The sequence below is a fragment of the Arabidopsis thaliana genome, chromosome 3 (assembly GCF_000001735.4).
Source record: "Arabidopsis thaliana chromosome 3, partial sequence".
In the NCBI taxonomy this organism is placed as follows: domain Eukaryota; kingdom Viridiplantae; phylum Streptophyta; class Magnoliopsida; order Brassicales; family Brassicaceae; genus Arabidopsis; species Arabidopsis thaliana.
In genome coordinates this window covers 15,996,385-16,020,363 of record NC_003074.8, presented here as the reverse complement: position 1 = coordinate 16,020,363, position 23,979 = coordinate 15,996,385, and the positions used below count along the sequence as shown (strand labels likewise).

The 23,979-nt window shown below is 37.2% G+C and overlaps 3 protein-coding genes and 1 pseudogene across 8 annotated transcripts; 3 read left to right on the top strand and 1 right to left on the bottom strand.

Moving 5' to 3' along the window:
- Positions 1 to 27: 27 nt before the first annotated feature.
- CEF (uncharacterized protein) lies at positions 28 to 8,817 on the top strand. Of its 5 annotated transcripts, none has more exons than NM_114302.3 (26): positions 38 to 163; positions 293 to 317; positions 440 to 1,399; positions 1,700 to 1,879; positions 1,983 to 2,057; positions 2,158 to 2,256; positions 2,488 to 2,599; positions 2,876 to 3,003; positions 3,375 to 3,494; positions 3,664 to 3,744; positions 4,035 to 4,112; positions 4,212 to 4,304; positions 4,566 to 4,620; positions 4,804 to 4,880; positions 5,075 to 5,146; positions 5,282 to 5,365; positions 5,709 to 5,828; positions 5,915 to 5,983; positions 6,239 to 6,316; positions 6,449 to 6,587; positions 6,700 to 6,864; positions 7,249 to 7,394; positions 7,483 to 7,662; positions 8,032 to 8,120; positions 8,220 to 8,251; positions 8,332 to 8,817. In NM_114302.3, exons 3-26 carry the CDS (start codon positions 491 to 493, stop codon positions 8,439 to 8,441), a joined length of 3,291 nt encoding a protein of 1,096 aa, NP_566869.1. In that variant the 5' UTR covers positions 38 to 163; positions 293 to 317; positions 440 to 490; the 3' UTR covers positions 8,442 to 8,817. The 5 variants fall into 5 exon arrangements, with proteins under 5 accessions (NP_001030808.1, NP_566869.1, NP_001326945.1 ...); NM_001339130.1 differs by having other exon boundaries at positions 263 to 317; NM_001035731.2 differs by having other exon boundaries at positions 28 to 163; positions 8,220 to 8,743.
- Positions 8,818 to 9,242: 425 nt separating this feature from the next.
- On the bottom strand, positions 9,243 to 13,856 carry AT3G44330 (M28 Zn-peptidase nicastrin). Its single transcript, NM_114301.4, has 14 exons — positions 13,319 to 13,856; positions 13,082 to 13,242; positions 12,884 to 12,987; positions 12,523 to 12,589; positions 11,930 to 12,022; positions 11,695 to 11,859; positions 11,443 to 11,583; positions 11,287 to 11,364; positions 10,762 to 10,874; positions 10,586 to 10,646; positions 10,267 to 10,434; positions 10,052 to 10,153; positions 9,846 to 9,935; positions 9,243 to 9,755 (listed from the first exon to the last, which is right to left on the bottom strand). The coding sequence occupies exons 1-14, from the start codon at positions 13,608 to 13,610 to the stop codon at positions 9,693 to 9,695; spliced, it is 1,698 nt and encodes a 565-aa protein (NP_190019.1). The 5' UTR covers positions 13,611 to 13,856; the 3' UTR covers positions 9,243 to 9,692.
- A 4,344-nt stretch (positions 13,857 to 18,200) lies between these two features.
- On the top strand, positions 18,201 to 19,485 carry AT3G44326 (F-box family protein). Its single transcript, NM_001035730.4, has one exon. It carries the CDS (start codon positions 18,340 to 18,342, stop codon positions 19,429 to 19,431), a length of 1,092 nt encoding a protein of 363 aa, NP_001030807.1. The 5' UTR covers positions 18,201 to 18,339; the 3' UTR covers positions 19,432 to 19,485.
- A 956-nt stretch (positions 19,486 to 20,441) lies between these two features.
- Positions 20,442 to 23,792, top strand: AT3G44325 (annotated as a pseudogene; the record flags this gene model as incomplete). Its single annotated transcript has 1 exon — positions 20,442 to 23,792.
- Positions 23,793 to 23,979: the final 187 nt, after the last annotated feature.

Genomic DNA, 23,979 nt, shown 5'->3' with positions numbered 1-23,979 from the left:
TTATAACCGGATCTATATCAAGTGTCTCGGGTTCGATGCAACGCACCGTTACCAGTTTCAATTAAAACGCGACAGTATTATATAGCTTCAAAGGGCCCTCATAGCTTCTTCTCCTTCCTCACTCATCGATACTCAAAGCTCGTAATCTCCTTCTACTCTCCAGGTTCGTGATCTTCGTTGCATTTGCTCTTATTCATCACCAAATTGCGATTACTCTCTTGATCTCTCTTAAACCTTAATCGTTTCAATTCGAATTCATCAGATCTGATCCTATTTCCTCTCATTGTCACAGATCCGAGGATTCTCTTCGTTTACAGGTATTTCGATTTCTTCAATTTTCGATTTCTGTATCACTGATCGCTTACGGTTATGGAATTTGATCTTGTTGTTTTGATGCATTTGTTGATGATTGATGATCATGATTTTTCGATTTTCGTAGATTTGTAAACGTTCGTGAAATTGGATTTGTTGATCTCTTTGGTAAACAAGCATGGCTGCTCCAGTGCCTCCAGGAGCATATAGACCTAATAACAATCAGCAAAACTCTGGTGGTCCTCCGAATTTTGTTCCTGGTTCACAAGGAAACCCCAATTCTTTAGCTGCTAATATGCAGAATTTGAACATTAATCGGCCACCTCCTCCTATGCCTGGTTCAGGTCCTAGACCATCTCCACCTTTTGGTCAGTCACCACAATCTTTTCCTCAACAACAACAACAACAACCAAGGCCTTCTCCAATGGCTAGACCTGGACCTCCTCCTCCTGCTGCTATGGCTAGACCAGGTGGACCTCCTCAGGTATCGCAACCTGGTGGTTTTCCGCCAGTTGGAAGACCCGTTGCTCCACCTTCTAATCAGCCACCGTTTGGTGGAAGACCATCTACAGGTCCGTTGGTTGGTGGTGGTTCGTCATTTCCTCAGCCTGGTGGTTTTCCAGCTTCAGGTCCACCAGGAGGTGTACCTTCTGGTCCTCCTTCAGGAGCACGTCCGATTGGTTTTGGTTCTCCTCCACCTATGGGACCTGGTATGTCCATGCCTCCTCCCTCTGGCATGCCTGGCGGTCCGTTGAGTAATGGGCCTCCTCCCTCTGGCATGCATGGCGGTCATTTGAGCAATGGGCCTCCTCCCTCTGGCATGCCTGGCGGTCCGTTGAGTAATGGACCTCCTCCTCCGATGATGGGTCCGGGGGCATTTCCCAGAGGATCACAATTCACAAGTGGTCCTATGATGGCTCCACCGCCACCATATGGACAGCCTCCTAATGCAGGCCCTTTTACGGGAAATTCACCATTATCTTCACCTCCTGCTCATTCAATACCCCCGCCGACAAATTTTCCTGGTGTCCCTTATGGCAGACCACCCATGCCAGGAGGCTTTCCTTATGGAGCACCACCACAACAGGTACATCCATTGAAGCTCATTATGTATGTTCTTGTCTAGCAGTAATTGCCCAGTCGACTTTTGAATTGATGAAACAGGCGATGCCTTTAGAGATGACAGTGAAACATATTCTTGATGTGACTTGGGGATCTTTCCAGAAGGGAACAATATTTATTTTATTTATGGATCTTTCTGCCTAGTAATAGAATAGGGGACAATTTATGTAGTATCTTTAGATTTTTGCCTTTCATCTATTTCACAACTGATGTATTTCCTTTGTGTTGCACGTTATGATTGCTTTACCACTTTGAAAATTGGTAGCTACCTTCTGCTCCTGGCACTCCTGGTTCAATCTATGGCATGGGTCCAATGCAAAATCAGTCAATGACCTCTGTTTCTAGCCCCTCAAAGATTGATCTTAATCAGATACCAAGGCCAGGTTCAAGCTCCAGTCCAATTGTGTATGAAACTCGTGTGGAAAATAAGGCTAATCCTCCACCAGTATGTCATATAACTCTAATTTTGGAAATTACTGTTTGATCTCAAGTGAGAGTGTAAATCTGCTATTTATTTCCCCTGAATCTCATATTTTTCTTTTTTGAAGCCTACTACTGTTGATTATATAACTAGAGACACTGGAAATTCCAGCCCGCGTTACATGCGATGCACAATCAATCAGGTAACTGTAAAGCGAAATTTCTTGAGCCAAATGTAACTCTTTATGTACTGTGCCCCTTGACCTCGGATATTGATACCTTGCCTCCCTTTATCCACCATAGATCCCATGCACTGTTGATCTTCTATCTACATCTGGTATGCAACTGGCACTAATAGTCCAACCAATGGCGCTTTCTCATCCATCTGAAGAGCCTATCCAAGTAATATTGATTAAACTCTTTAACATACTGCCTTTTCTGATCACTTAGAGCTTTTTGGCATTCGTTGTTTGCACTGTTTATATTTTACTGTCTTCTCTTCTATTATTGACCAGTCTATAAGTTTCTAATTGAGCATAGAATCTTATGTTTTGATGAAAAAAATCAGAATTCAATGCTTTCTAAGAATTTTAGAAAAACTTCATGCTGACATGAACCTATGTTATTGTGCAGGTTGTGGACTTTGGTGAGAGTGGCCCTGTTAGATGTTCACGTTGTAAGGGCTACGTGAATCCTTTCATGAAGTTCATTGACCAAGGAAGGAAGTTCATATGTAACTTGTGTGGTAATTATTACTCTTTCCGTATAGAAAAGCCATATAAAATGGGTTACTGCTATATCAAGTGCAATAATGAGTACCAGGTTATGAAAGAAACTATAATTACTATACGCGAGAACTAAAGTCTGGTTTACTTTACTGATTTGAAGGAAATATTATGTGAATTTGGAATTCACCTAGAATTAGGACTCCCTTTGAATTGCTATCATCCTAATCACTTTAGGATTTTGATAATGTGGAATGGTTTTGTGATCCATTTTCTCATCAACTCTCTTTGCACAGGATACACTGATGAGACTCCTCGTGACTACCAGTGTAATCTCGGTCCAGATGGTAGACGTAGGGATGCTGATGAAAGGCCTGAGCTGTGTAGGGGAACTGTTGACTTTGTTGCTACAAAAGAATATATGGTTAGTTTGTTAACGTTTCTGACTATTTTACGTCAAAATTATGTGATGCCTTTATAAGATGTCTTCTTTTATTGGCTCTCAGACAAAACATCATAGTTTTTTACGAAGTGGTCAGTACTCATCTTCATTCGTTTTTCAGAAGATTGGAACTTTCTAAGGCAGAAATTGTGGTTTCTGTGTTATTGCGAGACCTCTTACTAATGTTGATCCACAAATTAAAAACAACCCTTATAAATTAAGATTTGGTTTTGAGCTAAGAGATTGAGTTTCTATGAAGGAATGTATGATGATTATATTTGCTTGGTAATGCGAAGCAAGCTACTTTATCCATTGCAACCAGGTGAAGATAAATATCAGTATCTTTTTTACAGGTACGAGATCCAATGCCAGCAGTATATTTCTTCCTCATTGATGTCTCAATGAACGCGATTCAAACAGGTGCAACTGCAGCTGCTTGCAGTGCAATCCAGCAAGTCCTCTCAGACCTTCCTGTAAATCTTCTCGCTCTTTCCAGTGATAGACATGTATTTTTTATTTTTTATTTCTTATAAACAGTTGAGTTGGGAAATGAGGCTAGGATATGGTCACTAGAGTAATGATTCTAAATAGACATGTTTTGCTTCAACATTATTTTAACAAAGTCTTGTATACATTTTGCAGGAAGGTCCTAGGACATTTGTTGGAATTGCCACGTTTGACTCAACAATTCACTTTTATAATTTGAAGCGTGCACTGCAGCAGGTGATTTGTTACGTTATTTTATATCCTTGTTTCTTTTGCTAAACCATATAAAAGGGGAAATGGAGTGATCTTTTTCTGCGGAGATCTTTCTTCCTATAGTATCGTTGATGTGATGTTATCTTGCAGCAAAGATTCTTTTCTGTCACTTGGCTGAATAAATTTATACTGTTTTGTTTTCTCACTTGAAAGGCACTTCCCTGTCGCTATAGTTTTCCAGAATGTGTGCTCTCTTTTTAGAATAAGGTTTTGCTGGATTCCATTTGAATTTAATTTGTTCTGCTTACATGCAGCCATTGATGCTCATTGTTCCGGATGTTCAAGATGTGTATACACCTTTAGAAACAGATGTCATTGTTCAGCTATCTGAGGTAAGCTCTTGTCATTGTTCCGGGTGCGCCCTGCTTATATTTCTTACAGTGTCAATTCCTAATCTCTTTCTTATTCTCTGTTATTCTACTGGATTTCAGTGCCGTCAACACCTAGAGATTTTGCTGGAAAGTATCCCAACAATGTTTCAGGAAAGTAAGAGTCCTGAATCTGCTTTTGGTGCAGCAGTTAAGGTATGTGATTGCCTAATGTAAATGTTTGAAGTATAAATTGGATGCAGGTAGATGGTATCCTTAATTTTTACAAGTTAATTAGTAAGCGTAAAACGGTTAATCATTTTTGAAAAACAATAAAGGAAGTTAAGTTGGTTTTGTGGACCAATTGGCCAATCTCTTTTTAATGTAATCACGATTTTCTATTAGCAAATGATGAAGATTACCTCTATTACTCTCCTCTGCCATTGACTAATGTATCTACTATCTTTTTCCTGCTAGGCCGCATTCTTAGCGATGAAGAGCACTGGAGGAAAGCTCATGGTGTTCCAATCAGGTCTGCTTATTCTGTTTGTGCCATCAGACTAATTCTTTTGTGTATCTTGAATAACCTGAAATATATCTATTCACTTTGATGGTTATGTATTTTTTTGTTTAGTACCAGTTCATTCTTCTTCTTACTAGTCTACTGTTTGGTACCTGTATAGCTTAAATGATATGATTACCATCTCCTCCACAGTTTTGCCTTCTGTTGGCATTGGAGCACTTTCTTCTAGAGAAGCCGATGGGAGAGCTAATGCCTCTGCGGGTGAAAAAGTACATATGCATTTTTTTTCTTTCTAATTGTGCATTCTGACTCTTTGCGTTAGAGGTCTTGAAGTTATAGTTTTTTTAATGCTTTCCTTGGTTTCTTTTGCTGGCTTGTTTTGTTTAAAAACTTGAATGGCTTCTGTTCCTAAGATTTCTCTGTACCATTACTAAAAAGTAAATCCTCTTTATTATGATTTCAGGAGGCCCATAAATTACTACAACCCGCAGACAAAACTTTAAGGACCATGGCTATTGAATTTGCTGAATACCAGGTATACCAATATAGATCTATGTCGGAAAAAATTAACCAATAGTGTTACCATCTGCATATCAATCATCTACTGCGTATCACTTTCTCTTAGTTGTTGCAATATTTTCCCTATCTAATGCATCCAGACATGCTTCAGGTCTGTGTAGATTTGTTTATCACAACTCAAGCGTATGTTGACATGGCTTCAATTTCTGAGATCCCAAGAACAACTGGAGGACAGGTAGATTCAATATTCTTTATCATTTCAGGTTTTTACTTATTCTTTTAGTTGAAAATGACTTGCTTTTCTTTCCATTAATGATTGATATAACTTACATAGTTCAATAAGAATACTTGTTAACATAGTGGAATCTCATCTCTATACTTTGATTATTTTTCCCATGGAAGCATGTGTATATTGTTTCGAAAGAAAGCATGTGTCTATTGTATTACTGTGGCACGAGCATCACCCTTTCTTAAAATTTCTGTGAAAGTTTTTCTTACTTGATATGTCTTCCTGGGAATCTTTTATGGATTTTAAGCTCTATGTTTTGATTTTAACTTCCCATTGTAATTGTTTCCAGGTTTATTGTTATTACCCTTTCTCAGCTCTTTCAGACCCCCCAAAGTTATACAACGATCTTAGATGGAATATCACGAGGCCCCAAGGTTTTGAGGCTGTCATGCGAGTCAGATGCAGTCAGGTAATGTTTTGTGGCAGAGAGCTCTGTCCAAGTCAAATTTCAGCTTGAGGTTATTTGATAAATACCACTTTTGTCGATTATTGTAGGGTATTCAAGTGCAAGAATACTCAGGGAACTTCTGTAAGCGCATACCAACTGACATCGATCTACCTGCGGTGGGTGCATCCTCCTTCAAAATTTACGATTAATTGTCTCTGATGCGTTCCATGTATGTGTTTATTGTGTCAATACCAAAAATGAATATTTCTCGTTTTTGGTTTCGGGGCTAACATTATGTTCATGTTGCTTTGTTACCTAAAACGTATAATATTAGTCAAGAGGGAAACACATGTTTTTGCTGCAAGTTTACCTTGGAGAAGCACTTTGGTATAAATTTACTACATTTTTGACGAGCCTTGAGTGCCATGCAGATTGACTGTGACAAAGCTATAATGGTGACATTAAAGCATGATGACAAACTACAAGATGGAGCTGAATGCGGTTTTCAGGTATACTTTGTACTCATGTTAATTGGCCATTCGAAATAGTTTTGGCAAGACCCTACTTTGCTGAAATGTTGGTACACTGTCTCATTTTATAAAATGTTTACGTTTGTTTTATGATTTTTCTTTGGTTTTCAGTGTGCCCTTCTGTATACCACCATATCTGGAGAAAGGAGAATTAGGGTTCTTAACTTATCAATCCCTTGTACAAACATGCTCAGTAACTTGTTCCGCTCAGCTGACCTAGATTCCCAATTTGCTTGTATGCTGAAACAAGGTAGGTTTCTTTATTTAGTCTCTGATTCTACTGCTAGCCATCTAATGATATTAGCGCAAAAAACCATTCAGTGTAATATATAATCTATACTTATGATATTTTTCTTATGTAGCGGCTAATGAGATCCCTTCGAAGGCACTTCCGTTGGTAAAGGAGCAAGCAACTAATGATTGCATCACCATACTACATTCCTATCGTAAATTCTGCGCTACAGTTACATCAACTGGACAACTTATTCTACCTGAAGCACTCAAGCTTTTGCCATTATATACTCTCGGTATTTCCTTGTCCCTTTTAATCCATTTAAAACAAGAATTTTACACAACTTTTAGGTTGGTTTTCTCCTTGTGTGCAAGGCATTTTCTATGCCTTGTCTTGAATCAAAAGCTAGCTAATTCTTGCCTTAGATTTATTTGGGATATTAATATACAATAGGAAAAGATGTGTGCTTGCATTAAAAGCGTTTAGGGACTGCTGTACTCCTTTTCTACTAACTTTTGAGACATTGTTACATGCTTGATACTGGTCATATGCGAGAGCAAGTTAGACATTATTTTTCATTATGATGTATTTAATCCTCTGTTCCGTGATTTATGGGTACAATTCTTGCTTTGTCCATTTTTCAATGCAACTAGTGATCTCATTATTTCTCCTTTTTCAGCCTTAACCAAAGGTGTGGGGTTACGAATGGACGGGAGAATTGATGACCGATCATTTTGGATAAACCATGTGTCTTCATTGTCCACTCCTTTGGCTATTCCGCTAGTTTATCCAAGGATGATTGCTGTCCATGACCTTGATGCAAATGTATGGAGCTAAACTTATAGCTCAGGTATTGTCATTCCTTAATTTACTAACTTTCAAAAGATTTGATGATTGTTCTTTAATCTATCAGGATAATGAAGAAAATGTGGTTCCTTGTCCAATCCCATTACAAAGTGAACACCTTAGCGATGAGGGAGTCTATTTTCTTGAGAACGGTGAAGATGGTTTGATATATATTGGAGAATCAGTAAATTCAGATATCCTACAGAAGCTCTTTAATGTTCGCTCAGCTGCTGAACTTCCAAGTCAGGTAAACTAATCATCATCTTAGCACATGGTATATATATTCTGTAGGATCTGTCTGTTACCTGATTGGTTGACCAAGCCAATGATGCTTAGCTTACATTATGTAAGAAACACTTTTATATGTGATATTTGATATTGTCGAGTTTTGCCTAAACTTGCCCGCCCATACCGGCTTCCAACTAAAACCATACGGGGTTAAGTGGAACGGAATTGACCTCTCCGATTCAAATCGGACCATAGTTCCTGACCTAACAGATCATGAATTACTTGCTCATTCCATGTTACACGCTCGAAAATGATTGTTTCTACATATTTACTTAAGTTAGTGAAACCTGCTTAAAATGATACTCTTTGTGTTTTACTTCCTTCACAGTATGTGCTGCAAAAGTATGATAATCAGCTATCAAAGAAGTTCAATGACGTGGTGAATGAAATAAGGAGGCAAAGAAGTTCTTACCTACGGTATCAAACAAAATCTCACTATCTATCTTCTTTTTTTTTGTCTCCTGGAATGATTACCGTTCTAACCTTATAAAATTATTCGTGTTCGTTCTTTTGCAGCATTAAATTGTGCAAGAAAGGAGATCCAGCTGGTGAGTTAATTTTTTTAATGAACCATTGATCACTTTCGGTTCAGCAGAGATTGATCAATCTTGTAATCTGTTTCTCTCAGGAAATATGTTGTTCCAATCGTATATGGTAGAGGACAGGGGATCGGGTGGGGCTTCGTACGTGGATTTTCTCGTTTCAGTTCACCGTCAAATCCAACACAAACTGAACTGATAGGTCTCTCTAGTCTCCTCTGGAGCAAAGCAGAAGAAAAGGAAAGACAATCTTCTTCCTTTGTACATACTTTCGGTTGGAAACTTTATAATTATTCTTCAAGTTCTTATGTGCTTGATAGAAAGTTCTATATTCAATGGAAGATAGAGAGAGCAGAGACAGACAGATTGAGAGAGAGAGCTAGATATTCTTCTGCCTTTTTTGTGGATTTTTATTTATACAACAGTTTTTTTGTAGTGGCGTATACTTCAGAAAAAAGGTTTTACAATATTTAACGACATTACGACAGTGTTTTCTGGGTCTATCCCTGTGTTGTTATCTGCTATTTTGCAATTTTTTCTGTTGCTTCAAGTTGAAATAGCAAAAATTAATTTCGTCGACTGAAATAATCGAGGCATTTTTGTGTGTTAGTTAAAACTTCAAATACCATCGTGTTTAGTGAAGTGTTAAGAGATCATTAAAGTTGTAACAACCAGTCATATGGGACCCAGTTGGCGCTGCAGCGCATCGACCGATCTGGTCCACAACTTTCTCAGAGGACAAGCTGTTACCAATTAATTTTGTCATGTAGAAAAGTTGTTAAAAAGTGAGATCTTGGGTTTGAAGAACGCCAAGCGCACCAATAACCTATATGTGGGCCAGATGGACCCACAGGAGAGAGGTTGGGGTTGATGCGCTACAGCGTCAACTGGATCTCACAGAGTCGATTGTTACAATAGTGCTTCAGTGGAGGCAGAGGTCGCCATAAAAATCTTGCCACTCAGTCATGTGGAAGCTCGGTTGGCTCGATGGTGGGTGGCCATCAATATAACATTACAAAATTCATTTTAATTCTTGCTGATCGTTTTGTTCATTACAACTAAGACCCCAAGTTCCTATCTTTTAACCACAAATTATCATATTAAGAATATGTTGCATTAGGATCTTTTGGTGCAAATTTGTTGGGCGACCAATTACGAGGTAATGGAAAAAGACTAATTTAAACCAAAGAAAAAACTACAATGTTCGATCTTATTTTCTTTGCCGCCCACGCAAAATAATCAGAAGCCATATAGCCTATAGAGAGGCATACAACCAAACAAAAAGTCGAAAGGGGGGCCAAAACTCAACGAACACTCATTTTTTCTTGTTGCCTCTTCTCCTTTGAATTCTTCATGATTCAAATTCTAACGACTCACAAAACATATCTGAGAGTGAATCGCCAAAAGGCAGGTATGAGAAGAATATAAAGTTACCGGAAAAGGAAGAAAATCATCCCATTTTCACTTTCCGGGAAGGAGGCCGGCGAAATAAGCTTATCAAGTCATCCAGACCCTGTCATCATTTCAAATAAATCTCACTTAAATTTGATTCCATAATTAACATACCCGTATATGTATCGATAAATCAGTTTATTATAGTTACCCGAGTTGTGATGACGAGGAAACTGAAAAGCACTATCAAGTATGATCCTAGAACCAGAAGCAAGAGCAAGTCGAACGTTACACTTGCCACCTACAAACACAAACATCAAAATAGACACACGGATCAAAACAGTGGTTCGAGAAAAGAATAAACTCTGTTTGAGCAAAGCTAGTGTTATAAAATATTAAAGAGACTGATGAAAGTACCTGGTATATATTAAGGCTAGCCTTTGTTGAGTCGTAAAAGGTGAAACTTCCATCTAAAGATTCATGTTGAACACTCACTTCAGCAGTATAATCCTCTAGTTCCTGCCAAGAGGCACCTCACGTAGTCAACACCAGAAATCATATACAATTGATGGGTAGGATGAGGTAGAGAGAAACCGCAAACAACATGGTGAGAGTGAGAATAGATGATATACCTTCTTCAGAGCCATGATTAATGGTTCGTTCTTTGAGAGAAACGGTGCTACCCGAGGTGTTTGTGACAAAAGATCCAACCATGATCTCACATAGAATGGATTTACAGCCAAACTACTGTCATCAGCAAAAATCTTAATGTCTTTTCCTTGGTGACCATAGATATGTTTCTGCGGGAGACAATATGTTATTTAAGTCAGTTATCAGGAAACATAACAAGAATACAAATTTCAACGATTTGTGAACCTGAAACACATTTTCTTTCCAACTAAATAAACGACAGAATAAGAAGTAAGTACTTGAGTTGAGTGGTTGTCTTACCGCAAGGCTTTCAGCCACCAACTTGACACCCTTAATGATAGCATCTTCATTCACCAATTGCCTGCAGAAAAAGCATCGCCAGATTTAGTCTGAAGGATAATGAAAATTCTTGATGGATAGAACAGAAAAGTAAAAAGTGATATGGGTTGACATATGATTAGTTTTGTAATTGCGACCTTGTGTCAGACAGACTTCCAGCATTTTCCAGTAACTCGGGTGGAGTTGAAAGTTCAGATAATGTGGCTGCAGTTACTCTGAGTCTTGAAAATTGTTCATGCTCCCAAGCAACCTAAATAATTCAGCAACACAATTCAATTAGAAAGGGTCTATAAATTGACGGAGAGAGAACATAGTAAAGTCAAACTACTCTCAATAACCCCAGCATAGGAAGCTAATTAAAGGAAGTGAAAATAATATCATATAACTAAGCACAAGGTAGGTCTTTTCTTTTTGTTCAACCAGCAAAGGGTAGGTTATTATAAAGAATTAGAACTTGAAAATTGTAAAGGCAGTGCCTACTCACTGGAGATAACAATTTTAATGCTACAAAACATTAGAATTTTCAGATCATGACATGAAAATTCTGACTATCAAAATTTCAGGACAGTTCTAACAGTCAGTTGGAAGTTGGAACCTACGATTTCCAGGATCAAGATGAAAAAGTGCACGCAAGACTTTCAAAATGTGGAGTATTGACTCACTCGTGAATTAGAGATATTAATCTTCTTGTGCTTCAGAGCAACTTGAAAACCCAAGTCTTCTGCCACATTAGAGAAGCCCTGCAGAGACGAATCCATTAACCAATAAACTATCATCATAGCTAGTCACTGCAATAATCCATGCACTATTTTGTTTACCTCAAAAATTTGTTTTATATAGGCATTATCCGGAGGCTTTGACACATGGATCAATAGTTCACTGTCCCAAGAACCAACACTGTTCAAGCAAATGGCATAATCAATGCTCTCACGCATCCTCTGATCAAGGCTCTTTAGCCACTGCAGAAGATATGATGCTTAATGAAGGATACAACCAAGTTTACAAATGCACCAAACAGAAGAAGCAGGAAGGATATGGTTTTAGTAGAATCAATAAGTTAGGTCGAGTACCTTTTGAGTTCCTTCGTAGTTGTAGGGTCCACCAGATGTTAGTGCAAAAAGTAAATTGTATTTCCCTCTCGTCTTGGGATTTGAGTACAGAACGGAAAATAATCTAGCCACTTCAAGAAGCGCCACAACCCCACTTCCATTGCTGTCACTTCCAACTGATAATGCCTACATATACAAGTTTGTCAGGTATGTACTTGATATTACGGTAAGAAGATCCACTACTCATATTACATACCGGAGCTGCTCCAAAGGTATCATACGATGCAACTACAGCAATTGTTGGAAGCTGGCTGGAATCTCCTTCTGCTCTTAATCCTGGCAGCCATCCCTACACACAAACCACATCGTCTTAGTTGTTCTGTATGTCAAGCATCGAATATTAACAAGTAAAAGAGGGTGAAAGAGCACATGTCCAGATCCAATAAGTAACAGTTACTAATAGTAACTACAAGGAGTGGGCAGATCAATATTAAGATAAAGTAATAATGTTCAATCTAGGTTCGACGGTACTAAACATGAAGGAACTATACACCAAATTCCTAATTGCTGAAAAACGGAAGATCTTAAACTGATCTATAAAGATGATGAAAGCGAAAACGATTGCTGCATTGCAAGGGGATGCACATATGCATGCTACCAAAAACCAGACAATCAGCGTTTAACAACTGAGGTGTCTACACAAGCTGTCATGCTAATCCTACTCATCTTAAGATACAGTCAGCCTAGGTTCCAAAACTAAATTAGCAAATAGTTGAAGACACGACAGATATATCAAAGCTAGTCATGGCATTATCAGAACTAAATTATATGTAATGACTAATGAGGTACCTGGATGTTTGTGATGGTTGGAGATGCAATTTTCCTAGGCTCTGATACAGAGATAACAAGCTTATATCTGAAAATAGTCACAGAAAGAAATAGTTTACACACTCAAATTACTGTCCATGAGTACAGCATTTCTTGGAAATGAGCAATATCGTAGATAGAATGAGCATACTCAAATACTGATACACAGTTCAATACACCTTCAAGCATCTACCTATATATACAAATGTGCTAGTAGTAGACTTGTATTTAATATGTAGCTTCCTCAATCTTTGAACTCACACATCAGCATTGTTATACTTAGTATATAACAAAAATGTTAGCCAGAGGGCATATCGCTACAACATTTCATGATAGTACTAACCCGCCAGTAGTAGCAGTAGCTTGCTGACCAAGTGCATCATTTTTCTTTACATCAGCCAACATAGCATCAGTCTCTTCATTCTCAAACGCGAAGTACACAGGAAACTATAAAAAAATAAACAATTGTCACCATAAGAAGCTATGTTAAGTAGTACTACACTGTTCAACTTCACTAACACAAACGAAACAAAACACTCACAGGTATGTTTCCATGTACAAGTAACTTCTCAAGTTGACCTAATAAACTCCTAAACCCATCATTTTCAGAGCTTAAACTTCCACCACCAACATTCCCAGGCCTAAACGTCTGAGGAAGCAAAATCAACAATCCACCAAGCGACTGCTTTTGCGAGATGTAATCTGCCAACAGTAACAAAATCTAAGCAAAAGAAATCCAAATCAAAGTCCGATTTAAGCTAATCCACAAAATCCAAACCTTGAACAAAAGCAATGTCAAGCTCACGAAGAGGAAGTATAAGTACAGAACGAGATAGATCGGCACCACGTTGGAAGCTAAGAGAAGCAGCATGATGATTAAGAGAAGAGAAACGAGAACCAAAAGGAACACCAGAGATATCGTACTGGATTAGACGATAAACATCTACAACAGTAGCTGCATCGCAAAGCTCGACGCAAGCGACGAGTATAAGCATAAGAGCGAGGATGGGATACATGGATTCGAAGACCATGACTCGATGTCTCTGCTTCGATTTCTTCTCTTCCGCCATTGTTGTGGATCTAGGGTTTTTGTGTAAATGTGGAAGAAGAAGAGAAGAGATCTGGGATTTGATCCGAAGCTATTATATGAGTTTTAGTAGTCACCACTAGTTTATCGTTATTTGACTTCTGGGTTTTTCTCTTTTTTTTTCACTTTCGGTTGTTTTTTTTTTACCAAGAAAAATATATACAATTTTTAGATGAAAGATGATCTATGCACGTTCATTTATTAGTGCTGAATCGGTACATTTCTGAACTATGAGTCTCGGTTTTATTCTGGTTTATGGGGGGTGATAAGCTCATAAGCCTCATTTGGGTTTTTCTAAATTTCAGGTTGGATTCGTTTTTTTTAGTTTAGTTTGGTTTGGTGTGGATTACTCTAATATATATCAATTTCGGTTCGCCGGTTCGGGTTAGGTCGGTTCCGGATTACACAAAAATATTGAAAAGTTTTTGGATTAACTAAAAAAATTGGTAAAATACAACCCAAACTACTGAAAAGTATCTAAAATATCCCAAAACACCAGTAAAAACTATCCATCTGCTTGAAAATACTCGAAAGTAGTAGTGGGCAGTTGGTATTCATTTTGGTTCCGGTTAGGCATGGGGATAATACCTGAATCGGAAGAACTAAACCGAACCCGACCTGCAAAACTCAACCTGAACCGAAACCCAAAAATTTATAATATTCTAACGTGTTCTAAACTTCACAACCAGAGAGTTCGAACCCAGTTACCTAGATAAGTAACTTATAATGTTTATTGTAATAATCTAAGTGAATAAAATATTCAATGTGAATAAATTTTTGAGTACTTTAGCTACTTTTGTATTCGGGTAAAAAATACTCGAGTTTTGTACTTTTTAGGGTATTTTCAAATGTTTGCATAGAATCGGATACAAAATTTTTTATCTTTGGATACTTCGGGTAAACACGAATCTGAACCCGAAATATCCGATCTGAACCCAAAGTTTTAAAATATTCGAACATGTCCTAGATTTCTAAATCTGAAAAATCCGAATCCGAAAAACCAACCCAAATCTGACCCAAATATCTGAATGCCAAGGCCTAGTTCCGGTTTTGATTCATTTGATTCTTGTTCTTTCAATTCTCAACATTAGAATCCATATAGGAGCCGAAAGGAAATCGATTATGTTTCGATTCAAGTACTATTCAATTTGAGTAGTTAATTAAGTACCGATTAAAAACTCGTATATTTTGGTTCTCGTTTTAAGATACCCAAATATCCAAAAGAATACGGGAATTTTTGAGTTTGAGTATTTTCTTATACTTTTGGTTATATCAATTTGAGTTCATTCGGTTTTGGATTTTTGGTTGAGTATTTGTTTAATTATTCGAGTGTATATATTTTTGAGTATTTTGGATATCTGATATATTTTGATTTGGTTCTAATTCTTTTATTTCTAAAGTTTAGGATCCATTCTGACATTTACGTTGATTCCGATTCGGTTTAGTTTATTTTTCCAGTTTAGTTCCGATTAAGGTATTTTTTTCAAAGACTCAAAAGTATATGAATTACCCGAAACTTCGACATTTTTAGTTTGGATTGAGTATCACTCGATACATGAAGTAACTAGTCTCTAAACTCCATTTTTGTATTTCTCTAAAACCAGTTCGAATCGAGCTTTTTGGGTTGGGGATTGGATCCTACTTAAGTTAGGATTTTTTGCCCTACCCTATAATTTTTTAGTGTCAAATTGGATTTAATCTTGTACAGAGGTCAATAAACCATGTTGGGTTGGTATAAATTTGGCTCTCCATTGTGGACTAGCCGGGTTTAGTCGAAACAATGAGCTTTTTGGGCTGAGCCCGTTAGGGTGTAATGGTTTTCAGGATGCAATTACGAATCTAGTACTTATTAAAACAAAAACAAAAAAGTATTCCAAATGAAATTATTCATCTATTAGTCTAATCTGTTTTTTTATAACAAAAATGTTATGTGTTAAACAAAAAATATTACCTTTAATTCTCGAACTTTTAAACAAAAATTCACCTCTCTTCGGAAAAATATCTTTGGAACTATCACATATTTGTTGTTTACAAATGTCAGTCATTTTGTGTAGTATTTTAAAAATGAAAAGTTATAACCTTTAATGTGATTTTCAAATAAATAAGAGTTCATATATTCGAAATTATTACAAATGTAACCATTCAAAGTCAAAATATAATTTTCGGGGTTTCTAGATATTGATAAAGAACTAAAAGAATCAACGATGCGTGTTGTACCTTAAGAAAATCTGAATAACAAATTACATATAATCTCTAATCTACCATATCTACAACATATCAATAAAATATTCATAGAGGATATGAATACTGAATTATTAATTCACAAAAATCTCTACATCTATTACTATATTCCTAAGAATATCCAATATAATTGATCTTTGACATCCTCTAATTAAAAATTATCTCCTAACTAAAGATGCTAAGAGCCAACTATATTTGATATGTTATGATAGCATTATTATTTATCAATATATTTTAATACAATAACTTTATCCAGTGCGCGATATTGGTCGATTTCAAATTTTCTAATTACAAATATATAAACGTGGAAAACCCCACAATTAGATTTTAATTCGTATTTTAAAAATGAATTTAATACGTTTCAATTGTAAAAGAAAGAATAATGCAAGTGTAATCATACCTAAACTTGATACTTGATAAGATTATTCTATATTGGACATATAATGTGGTAGTTGGAGATCTAAATATGAGGATAATTAAAGTCCTGTCAATATAAGAGTTTATATACACAACAAAAATTTTAAAGTTAATATGTAGTTAGTTTTTTTCTTACATTAGCTAGTTTTAATAAATTTCATGTAATTGAAATTTGTTCTTATAAAAATGAATGTAGGATGCAAGTTTTACCAAAACAATTTAGTTTTAATTTGTAACTTTACTTGTCCAACTTTTAAATTGTTAACTAATATTATTAATTTCTAAGCAAGTAAATTTTTTTGGGTCAACCAATTTCTAACCAAGTAACTAAATTATAACTAATCAATTAGAATAATGATTAAATTTTTCTTTTTTGGTGTTGAAAATCAGAACCACTCTCGACAAATCCTCCTGGATATGATGCATCAAGACGGATCATGTATTGATCAATGGATATTACACATCATTAACCAAACCAATAATATTATACACCATCGATGAAAAATAAAAAATCACACTCAAATATTCCAAAAGTATCAAACATGCTTATTTTCTTTATTCATTGCATGAACCTCATTATATAGAGTAATTACAAGCAATTCTTCCATAATAGTTGCTTAACATACTCTTGGAAGATGAAAATCAAACTCTAAAGTGCACGTAAGAGAAAAATAGACATAACTAAATGTAGTCTTTCCCATGGACGAAAATTGATCTTCCTTGATTGTTTTTGAGCTGAATCTACTTAGTTGACTCCTTTCATGGATTAAGATTATAGAATAACTCACTTTGTATCTTAATTAATTATGGTTCCTCGTTATTGACTTCTTCTCTCATGGATCAAGATTATAGAATAACTCAGTTTGTAGCTTAATTAATTATGATTCCTAGTTATTGAGTATATAAATACTTCAAACAATGAACACAAGTCATGATGCTTCCTATTATCAAATCACTCTCATTTTTATTTACTAGACACTAGCCTATTTATACATGATCATAACAAGATTTGTTGACAAGTTCTTTTACATATTCGATAATATGAAACCTATCTATTTAACATAAGAAAATATATACAAATATTAACATAAGAAAATATATACAAATTAAAATATTAACTTTTTTTCAAGTCGATTTCGCAATCTTCAAGTTCTCCTAACTGGCTACACCAACCTATAATGACATATTATGTGGCTTTGGGTGCTAATGCCCATCACATCTTGGTCAGATCATCATTCGAATTCTCAAAACATAAGCATACCTGTTGTGTATACATAAGTCATTTGTAATATATATATATATATATATATAAAGAAGTTATAAATTTCATAGAATTGTATTGTAAAACTGAAAGTAGATTTGTTTCTACTTATCAAAGTTTGTATGTTTTACAAGACAGGCAATTTAAATGATAATAGAATTGTATACTGTAAAACTGAAAGTAGATTTGTTTCTTTCTATACTGTACATTAATGATAAGTAAGTACCTAACTAACTTTGGCCATTGGTAGTGATCAAAATAAAAACAATATCATGGTATATTGAATATGAGAAGATCGTGATTGGTTTGGTTTGATTGATTCCCTACACAACGAGAAGATCATCGATCCCATCATTATAGATCGTGTATAATATTTGGTAATTTGGTTTATAATATACAAAATACAAACTGGACCATGTAAGTCAACATCATTGTATATTTGTATTCTTATATAAAAAACGTGAAACTGTATTGCTACAAAAGCAAACGCGTTTAATAGTATTATTTATTTAAGAATGCTAATTCCAACCAATTAACAAACATATGTAGACCACGTAGACGGTCTTCTTAAGCTACGTGCGTAAAACATTTTATAATTAGGTGTATTATTAATTTATTATATCAAGAAAAGATTTGTTTTTTAGCTAATTCTCCCAAATTAATATATTTATAAATTCGAATAGATTTTATCTGTATAGTACTACTACTCACCATAAATAATGAACTAATGGAAAATGCTTGGACTATTCAATAAATTCTTCTTTTCTTGCATTTTCAACTCAATCTTTATCTCATGCTTTCGTCTTCGTCTTCGTCAACGGTGGAGCAACCATCACGTGGCGGAAGTCCGGGAATCAACGCCGTGTCCTCCGATGTTTTACGGTCTAACATCCTAACCCGCCTCGACGGTTCCTCTCTCGCCGCCCTAAGCTGCACGTGCTCCAACCTAAACTCTTTTTGCTCCGACGAGTCCCTCTGGAGGCAACAATGTTCCGCTACATGGCCTTCTACCTCGGATACACGTGTCCAAAGCATCATCTCAACGTTCCCCGACGGTCACCGGACGTTTTTTTCCGATTCCTTTCCGTTTCTTGAACATGATGTTGGGATCAATCTCCCACCGTCCGTTGATACCTCGGAGTTAATCTCAGCCGTTGATATATTCTACAAAGATGACGTGATTTTCTCAAGGGTTCATGTTACAGAGACAGTCTCTGGTTGGTTCCTTTGCTCACCTATGCGTGTCGATCTTGTCGAACCGAAAGAACTAATTCCGACCAGAGTTTTGGTTACGGACCAATGTAAGGATGACACGTGGAAAAGTGACTTGGAAGAGAATCTCTCCTTGAGCTGGATACTCATTGACCCGACATGTAAACGTGCGGCGGATGTATCAACCCGTAAACCTGTCTCGGTGCACCGTCATTGGTTAACCGGAGAAGTCCACGTAAAATTCTCCTCTATTTTTGTCGTGGGCAACAAGAAAAGGTCGGAGCAAGTGGAGTTCACTGTAACGGTGGTGCTGGCGGTGTTTAACCGGAGGGAAGAGGAGACAGCAGTGATGCAGATAAGAGAGGTGAGCCTAGTAGCAGAGGACAAGGATGGGAGGAATTTAGGAGGGAAGGTTAGTTTGGAAATTTTGGTGGCGGCCATGGGGATGAAACGTAGGTTTAGGGCGGGAGGGGAAGAAGAAGGGAAAGAGAAGTACATAGAATATATGGAGAGGAAGACCGCGAAGGCGGAGATGAAGTGGCGGCGAGGGAAAGAAACGGCTATGGAGACGGCGGCGTGCTGGATCGCCGTCCTCTTACTTGGTTTCCTTTTGTGTTTTTATCTGTTTATGCATAAAAATTTAGTAGCTATTATGAAAAAACTAATAAAATAGTTAAATAATATGTTTTGATTCAAAACTTCAATGGAATTGCTTTATTCAAAGAGGAATTGAATCGGTATCTCTCAACCACTGAACCCACAACTACTGCACCATTACAAGAGTCAAGATGTAACTAACTACACTACACTAGTACTACTATATGTTTTTGGCCTTGCTAGTTGCTAGCCAAACAAAACACTAAAGCTTGGTCTAGTCTTTCGTAATTTTTCTTTCTTTATGCCTTAAATCGGAAACCCCTTCTTGAAAGGAAAAGCCTATACTGCTATAGCAATATCTTAATTTGACGTTCAAATAATTGCATGTTACTTATTTATTTCTATTCATTTGGTTTTGGTTAGTCTGTCACTATATAATGTCTGATTCTGCTAAGGACAAATTAGCCACTTTGTAGTGACTTCAAACTTAAATAGTATTCAGTCATCAATTTAGCACCTTATCAAACATTTAAAATAGTGAAAAACACAAAAGATCCGTATTTGACATAAATAAAATTTTACGAGAAAACATTATTTGTAGATGGACCGAGATTCGTGAAGATCGGTCAACAAATTTAAATTAAGTTCGGACTCGACTGCTTAGTAAAAATAGAAAAGATAAAACTAAAATCGAAAAAAACAAGAAGAATAAAATATATCCGTTTTGGGAAAGAAGGAAGTATTATATATCGTGAAATAGTCTCTTTTGTATAAAATAGGGAGTCTTTTGTATGTAAAAGATCCGCAATTTTTACCAAATAATAATATAGCGGATTATACGGTGAGTTACACAACAAAACAGAACAAGAAGTTGTTCCATAAATTTCGGTTTTCTTAGTTTGTTGTGATGTAGATATGATCTCCATAGATCCTCTAAGATAGTGTTTGTAATCTATTTAAAAGCTTGTAATCTCAGTTTTGAATATGTTGGAAATACATTTCTCTTCCCTTTACGATCTCTGAATCTATATAGTATCAGAGCCTGAAATTTCAATCTAAACTCTGTTTTTCTTGTTTTCGACGGCAAACCAACCCAACCCGACAACGATACCAGCAGCCACGGAGGTCCGACGAACGATTTCTCCGTACGATTTGACTGCTGCCGACAACCCAGGAGTCGTGATCTCGCATCCTCTGCTCCAGGGAACGAACTATGATGAGTGGGCATGCGGAATGAAGACGTCTCTCCTTACACGAAAGAAGTTTGGATTCCTTGACGGATCTATAGCTCGACCGGCTGAAGGATCACCAGACCTTGAAGACTGGTGGACGATTCAGGCACTCCTCGTGTCATGGATCAAGATGTCGATTGATTCGAATCTGAAATCGAACATCTCCCATCGAGATGTAGCTAAGGACTTGTGGGATCATCTCAAAAAGCGTTTTTCTGTCATGAATGGGCCAAAGATCTAACAAATCAAGGCAGAATTGGCGTGTTGCAAGCACAGAGGACTTGCAATTGAAGCGTACTTCGGAAAGCTTACTCGCATTTGGGATAGTATGGCAGCTTATCGACCATTGAGAGTATGCAAGTGTGGTAAATGTGAATGCAATCTTGGTGAGTTGCATGAGAAAGACTGTGAAGATGACAAAGAGCATCAATTCCTCTTTGGACTTGATGACAATGTTTTTCGAACAGTGAGGTCTACCTTGGTGTCATGAGTACCGATTCAGCCCATGGAGGAGGTTTATAACATTGTGAGACAAGAGGAGAATTTAGTGAGGAATTGTACAAAGGGCGTCGACGAAAGCCAAGACGTGAATGCTTTTTGCGGTCCAAACAACTCAACAATTTCATAAGGAAGACAAACCAACAATGTTTTGTAAACATTGTAATCACGCCAGTCATTCGAGTGAAAGCAACTACGGAGTGATAGGGTACCCCGAGTGGTGAGGAGACAGGCCAAGATCTTGCACATCATCGAGTCACGGACGTTGCCACGGAGGACATAATAGAGCGGCTGGGAGAGGTCGTAACAATGTCTCATATGCTAATGATGTCCAAGTGCATGAGCCTGTGAGCTACGAAAGCTCAAACTATGTGGTAACGGACAGAGACACAGATGGTGTGAGCGGATTCAGTGACTCACAATGGAAGGTGATAAAGACTCTTCTCAATGCTGGAAAGGTCAACGAATCTGAAAATTGACTGGTACGTAAACCTTTGGATAATGGATACAGGTGCTTCGCATCATTTAACAGATGTTAAGGATATTCAACCAGTTAGTGTTCTATTAGCTGATGGTAGGCAAAGATTGTCAGTAAAAGAAGGATGAGTACGGCTTGGGCCAACTTTGATACTTCACTCAGTTTTTTTTTGTTTTTTTTATTTTTTTATTTTCTTTTATCAAACTAACTTGCTTTCATTAAAGAACGAGAACAAGTACAGAGGAAAGAGTTTTAGAAAACCCAGAACATAATTCCATACAATAAATGACGTTCCCCAATGCCAAGACAAGAAAGATAAAGGTCTTCGATTGTAGATCCATGAGAACTTTGGAACAAGGGCTTGGAAGCGCACTGCAACAAGTGAGATCACGGTGAATCGAGAGGTCTTCTTTGAAGGACGATAGATTGGTCATGGTCGAAAGACGCTGCGACGTTGAAGAATGAATCAAGGTTAAGGTTCTCGTCAGGACACGTTGCGATACCCACAATAATGCTATGACAGAGATTCAAGAGACTATGGTGCTATAGTCGGTTGAGGGAGGCTTTAAAACCCAAAGCGGAAGGTAGAGATCACTTCGATAGATAGATCCAAACATTGGATAGCATAGGATCTGGATGATGGAGATGGTGATGAAGGTACAAAACTTGTAAACGACATAAGAACTGCTTGGGGAACATTGGTCATTAACGAAAGGTTAGAACAAGACAACAATTAAACCACCAGCAAGGACGATTCGAGATAGATAGATTATAGATCTTCAAGCTTTCGTAAACATACCACAAGTCCCTAAGAGCAACAAATACCAGGGTTTGCAAAGAGTAAATGAAAGACCAAAGCGTTAATGGTGATACCTCTCTTCGATGGAGTCACAACCACAGAGTAAAGAAGATCGACGCAAGTAAAGTTTTGGGCTTAGCATAGGGCTTATGAAAACAGACCTGAGAGTATTAGGCTTTGAATTTTTTGCATATTTGATGGGTTTGGGCCTTCTTGGATGGGATGGGTCAAATTTGGAAACAAGGTCCACTGGGGAAAACCCTAGTTTCACTGTGGATTGCCAGATCGAGAGGAGGTTGTGGCCACCGTCCGTGAATTACGATGAGATTTGCAACGCAGAGATCAACACCGATGCATGACGGATCTGCGGTAACAGGCGATGGCCTTGGCCCGAGTCAAAAGCATAGCTCCAAGAGTTTGGATCCTTTCCGGCATGAAATACAATAGCCCAGAGGAAAAGATCTGTGGAGAGAGCTGCGAGGTAAAAGAGGGAAGCGTGATTTGTCAGATCCCAAATCCTTCCTTTGTCGCTTGTGATTAAATAGCAGCCTGGATGCGATGCAATTGCAAGGTGGTAGAAAGTGTTCAAAGGGGTTTGAGAAGGATTAAACAGAGAAAACAAATTGGGGAAAAACATCAAAGGGGAAAAGTACAGAAGATAACTAAAGAGAGGATGCGATGTCAAAATGAAAAAGCAACTGGAATCCCGGCGCCTACGAGCAAAGACTTCACCGACGTCGGAAAGGCTGTTTGGATAAGGTGCCTTGGTAATCGTGTCTGAGAGAGAAAGTCGAGAGTTAATGTATCTTCACTCAGTTTATTATGTTGAGGATTTTCAATCAAATCTGATTTCTCTTGGTCAATTAATGAAAGAGAAATGTATTTCCAATATATTCAGAACTGAGATTACAAGCGTTTAAATAGATTACATACACTATCTTAGAGGATCTATGGAGATCATATCTACATCACAACAAACTAAGAAAACCGAAATATTTGGAACAACTTCTTGTTCAGTTTTGTTGTGTAACTCATCGCATGAACAACTTCTTGTTCATGGAAAACGTAAAAGCAAAAAACAATGAGTCGTTCTTCTGCTGAGGCAGAATACAGAGCAATGGCGTTTTTGAAACATAAATTAATTTGGCTAAAGATGATTTTATCGGCGTTGGGAGCTCCACACACTCAATCGATGCAAGTCTACTGCGACAGTCAAGCAGCAGTTCACATTGCCACTAATCCAGTCTTTCACGAGCGCACTAAACATGTGGAGATTGATTGTTACTTTGTGCGAGATGAGGTTATGTCTAAAAACATTCGTTTGTTACATGTCAAGACAGACTCACAACTTGCAGACATTTTCACTAAACCGTTGGGAAGACGGGAGTTCGAAGAATTCTGCATCAAGCTGGGCATCCATGACCTGCATGCTCCAACTTGAGGGAGAATAATAGAGCGGATTATGCGGTGAGTTACACAATAAAACAGAACAAGAAGTTGTTCCATATATTTCGGTTTTCTTAGTTTGTTGTGATGTAGATATAATCTCCATAGATCCTCTAAGATAGTGTGTGTAATTTATTTAAACGCTTGTAATCTCAGTTCTGAATATATTGG

Bases quoted from the DNA above. Each gene is read 5' to 3' on its own strand.
- CEF (NM_114302.3), top strand. From the start codon at position 491: ATGGCTGCTCCAGTGCCTCCAGGAGCATATAGACCTAATAACAATCAG. The intron at 4,881-5,074 runs GTACATATGCAT...TTATGATTTCAG, and splicing joins ATGCCTCTGCGGGTGAAAAA to GAGGCCCATAAATTACTACA. The intron at 6,317-6,448 runs GTATACTTTGTA...TTTGGTTTTCAG, and splicing joins GAGCTGAATGCGGTTTTCAG to TGTGCCCTTCTGTATACCAC.
- AT3G44330 (NM_114301.4), bottom strand. From the start codon at position 13,610: ATGGCGGAAGAGAAGAAATCGAAGCAGAGACATCGAGTCATGGTCTTC. The intron at 12,023-12,522 runs GTACCTCATTAG...GTTTGTGTGTAG, and splicing joins CAACCATCACAAACATCCAG to GGATGGCTGCCAGGATTAAG. The intron at 10,647-10,761 runs GTCGCAATTACA...CTTTTTCTGCAG, and splicing joins GGAAGTCTGTCTGACACAAG to GCAATTGGTGAATGAAGATG.
- AT3G44326 (NM_001035730.4), top strand. From the start codon at position 18,340: ATGCTTTCGTCTTCGTCTTCGTCAACGGTGGAGCAACCATCACGTGGC.